The sequence below is a fragment of the Cynoglossus semilaevis genome, chromosome 17, assembly GCF_000523025.1.
Source record: "Cynoglossus semilaevis isolate Cse_v1.0 chromosome 17, Cse_v1.0, whole genome shotgun sequence".
In the NCBI taxonomy this organism is placed as follows: Eukaryota; Metazoa; Chordata; class Actinopteri; order Pleuronectiformes; family Cynoglossidae; genus Cynoglossus; species Cynoglossus semilaevis.
Window position 1 is genome coordinate 14,704,815 of NC_024323.1, and position 4,187 is coordinate 14,709,001.

The 4,187-nt window shown below is 42.4% G+C and overlaps 1 protein-coding gene across 1 annotated transcript in view; it reads left to right on the plus strand.

Annotated features, from left to right (window-relative positions):
* The window catches only part of LOC103393621 (scavenger receptor cysteine-rich type 1 protein M130-like), a gene marked incomplete at its 5' end in the record, with an annotated part of 4,676 nt that extends 3,263 nt beyond the window's left edge, over positions 1 to 1,413 (plus strand). Inside the window, 2 exons of the mRNA XM_008330636.3 lie at positions 77 to 196; positions 477 to 1,413. Coding sequence (XP_008328858.1) covers positions 77 to 196; positions 477 to 859 — 503 coding nt within the window. The remainder of the gene's footprint in view (positions 1 to 76; positions 197 to 476) is intronic.
* Positions 1,414 to 4,187: the final 2,774 nt, after the last annotated feature.

Sequence of the window (4,187 nt, forward strand, 5' to 3'; positions counted from 1 at the left end):
TCACCTTGCCGCACTGGCGGCCGCCTTCACCTGGTCTTGTTCTGAGTTTTCTTGTAACTGTTGCTGTCTCCTCCAGCGCCTTGGTGGACAATGGTTTTTATAGTGGTGTTGGTGAACGTGGTGCTCCTCCTGCTGGTCTTGTGGATTACCTGTCTGTTGCATAGAAGAAGACATCGATGGACTCAGCCAAGCCGACGTAGGCCCCGATGATCATTCACACACAACACCAACTCTCTGAAATATGAGAATACATTTTAATAAAAATCACTAGACGGCTGTATATGAAAGTGAAAGTCAATAGATGGCAGCATTGCAGATCATTTAATTAATCTATTTTAACGATCAGGGGACTGTATGCAGAATGTTGGAGACTCTGCAGTTCATCCAAGCTTTAAGGTTCATTTTAGCCGTGAGCTGCCTCTTGGTGCAGAGCTGCGGTCGCTTTCGCATGATTCTAGTGTTATCTTTTCTTACAGGTGTTCCAGTCGCTGCCACATATCAGCGTGGAAAGTCTGAAGCGGAGGAGCCACACTACATAAACATGGACCCAAAACTGATGAAGCAGAATGAGGGAAGAGTGGGTGAAGCTTGTAGCACAGAAGCAAAGAGTATTGACTGTTGTGATGAGGAGGTGGAGGAGGGTGAGGCCTGTCAGGGAGTGTCCAACAGAGAAGACCATGGGTGTGCACTGAGCTCTCACGTCTATGTTCTGGACACAGAGAAGAGACAGGTGTGTAGCAGACCTGTGGGGAAGGTCAGCAGTGACACAGAAGATGACTATGAGAACGTCAGCAAGCCCTCACGCAACGTCTCTAAGAACATGTATACAGACAAAGACTGTATCTATGAAAACTATTAACCCACGCTGAGTTCCTTTAACTTTAATGTTTTTTTTTTGTTCACTAATGTGGCCTTTATTCAAGCTTTGCTCAGTATGATGACTTATATGTATAATACTGACATATAGTTGTGTTTTTATTTTTTTAAGCTTCCACCTGGTTGCTTTATAGCTGACCGTGTCGCTGTTTACTGTTTTGGCTAAAATTAGCCCGGCTAAAATTAGCTCTGCTGTTAAAATAAAAATTTGAGTCACATTTTCAAATTTGAATTTACCAACATAAAACATAAAAGAAAAACAACAACAGAAACTAACATATCAATCACATTAGAGTTGCAGTTTGCAAACATTTTCTTTTAACATTTATTATGTTCAATACTAAATTTTACTAGGGCTAGGCTAGGCTAAGCTAGCACTGATAACACCTCGCCGCTTGTAAACACTTATTGGATAACTAACAAAAAGGTTTTTGGTTCATGTTTGCTCTCTTTTGGTTCTGATATTATAAATAAAATGTAACACATCAAAGTGTGAGGGTGAAACTTGTCAAATCTGTTGGAGACAAAAACAGAAGTACCTTAGCGGAAACGGTGAAACTTGTCAAATCTGTTGGAGACAAAGGCAGAAGTACCTTAGCGGAAACGGTCGGGAACCGAATATTAAAGACCTCTTTGTATTTATGTATCATTCTGTACCTTTAAGAACGCAGAGCTATCTTGTCCTGCATGTTTCACTCTGACCACTAGGTGTCATCGGCGTCATTGTAGTGAACAATTGGTCGTATAAAATATATTGTTGGTTGTCTGCACACACACACACACACAGGGCACTGAGCTCCGAGGCCCCGCCCCTCTCATGAATAATTCATCACCTCCTGTCGACAGGAGGAGACTCGTGCCGCCACTGCTCCTCAGACGTCAGCTCGTACTCACCGGGGGAAGGACAATAATGGCGAGGGGAAGAATAGGAATTATAATCACAACAATGGTGGAAAAATACGAGTGTCCTTTTGTGGAGGTGAACGCGCCCGGCTCCGTTCATGAATGAGGGACAGGTAAGAACCGCTGGCCGCCTCACACACCACGACCCCGCTGGTCGGTACAAAGGCGAAACCGAGGCTTGGATTTTAACGCGACCCGTACCCACCTACCACCTACCGGCGTGACGTGAAGATCGGTGCCGTCACTATTGTCATCCCCGAGACCGACAGTCAAGGTAGGTCCGAGTGGGACCCGTGTTTTTGTCTGTGTCTCCGTGCGTGTACGTGTGCGTGTGCGTGAAACAGGGAGAGATGGAGGGTGTGCGTTGGAGATAGATAATGTAGTAAGATGGCTGTGCGTGTGTGTGCGCGTGTGTGTGTCGTACCAGTCATTATGCTCGTTATTAACGTTTTACACAATAATATTTATTTATTTATGAATTAAACTAATCTAATCTAGTTGTATTTTTCTATTCATTTATTGTTGACTTAATTGATTGATTGATTCCTGGTACTTCACGTGGTCCACAGCACGTCTTGGTAAATTTCTTGGACTGTTTTTTCCCCCAGAGAATTATTTTTAAAGTCCTGTTGTAGCTTCAAACACAATTTTTTGCTTTTTTTTTCCTGACATTTTCCACTTGAAGGCACAAAGATGAAAAGTAAACCTGTGAACTTATCTCAGGTGTAATTGAGTTTGTGAAGTGAAGTCGATTCAAACAGCTAAATAAAAGTGTTATTAAAAAATTGGAAGAAAATAGAAGAAGAAGAAAAAAGGACATTTCCTGTCAGTGGTGGACGCTTCATCCATTGATTTCTTTCCATTCTGCCTCTTCATCCTTTTTCAGTGTCGCAGTGCACGGCTCACCGTAGTCCCAGCAGTCATAGGGTGAGGGCAGCACTCACCGAAACACACATCAAAACTGATGAAAAAGTGTCAGGACTTGGAACAGTGACCATCTTACTGTAAGGCAGGACAGTACCCGCCCTTCCACTGTGTGGCATTTAGACTCATTATTTTACCACCATGGATATTTATATTTTCTGACTCCACTTCACCTGGATTTTTTTTTGGAATTTTACCAAAATAAAACACATTAAACACGAGGCAGTAGATTATTTCACTATTTATTTTATTTCCTGACTTGTTATTACACCATGTCAGGTGTGACTCCGCCTCCCGCCCACACGCTGCTGAAGGAGTGTTTTATTGACACAGTGGGAAGAGAAGAATTGTATTTGAAAGTTCTAGGATTTACTTTAGGCCAGAAACGTCTGTAAAAATATTCCCTTCTGGCCATTTCTGTTGGTCACTGCTCGTCAATTCTGACCGTTTGGCCACACAGTGGAGAAGTGGGTAATGCTCCTGTTTTACAGCATGTGCATCACTAGGTTCCACACGTTAGGTTAATTATTCACTTTGTCTGATTGACCATTAGTGTGAACGTGAGCGTGAGTGTGAGTGTGAACGCTTGTCTGATCCTGTGACCGACGTTGGAACTGTTCAGGTCGTAGCTCTGTTGGAAAGTAGTGAAAATGTGAATTGTTCCCAATTGGAAATGGAGCCAGTAGGGGGCAGTAATGCAACTACTAAGTGTGTGTTTTTTTTTTATCTCTCCTGAATCTTTTCCTAGACGTCAAATTAAATGTAATCTCATGATAATCCTGTATACCACAGTCTGGGCTTTAAGACCCCCCCCCTCCCCGTCCTCTCTGCCCCCCCCCCAGTCTTAGACATTAGTTTAATAAGATTACACACCCAGTGTCATTAGCATCAACTTAAGTCTGAGCAGGGCTGATGAAAACTGACACTGTTGACTCATCAAGTTGGTGTGAAATCAATATTAAACATAACGTTAGCAGAATTCTATAATTAACTCTAACTATAAAAGCAGTGGTTCTCAAAGCGGGGGGCGCAGCAAGGCACATGAACGTAATTTTTTAATATTTTTCTTGAATCATCTTCAATCATAGTGTTTTAATGGCAGTTCTTTGGAGTTTTGAAGCAATACCTAGGTAGGTTATCAACGTAGGTTCACAGGTGTTAACGACGCCACTAGATGGTGCTGATGTTCCCAGGTTCTCTGTGAACAACATCCATCACCTGATCTTCTTGTGGGAAGAACCTGCCCTGGAAATGGAAAGAACGTGATTTAGAGCCTGGTGAATGTGAACCACCTGACCTGTGTCCTTGACCTTCTCTTCAGCTCCTCCACATGGCAGTACTGTATAATTACATCCAACAGAATTTAAAAAAATCTTTAGTTCAAAGTTCGACATTGCTGCTGTCTCAGCTTTTATTTTCCCATAATGCACTCCCTGGAAAAAAGGTTGAGTTTGAAAAAAAAAATGTCTCAGCTTTTATTTTCC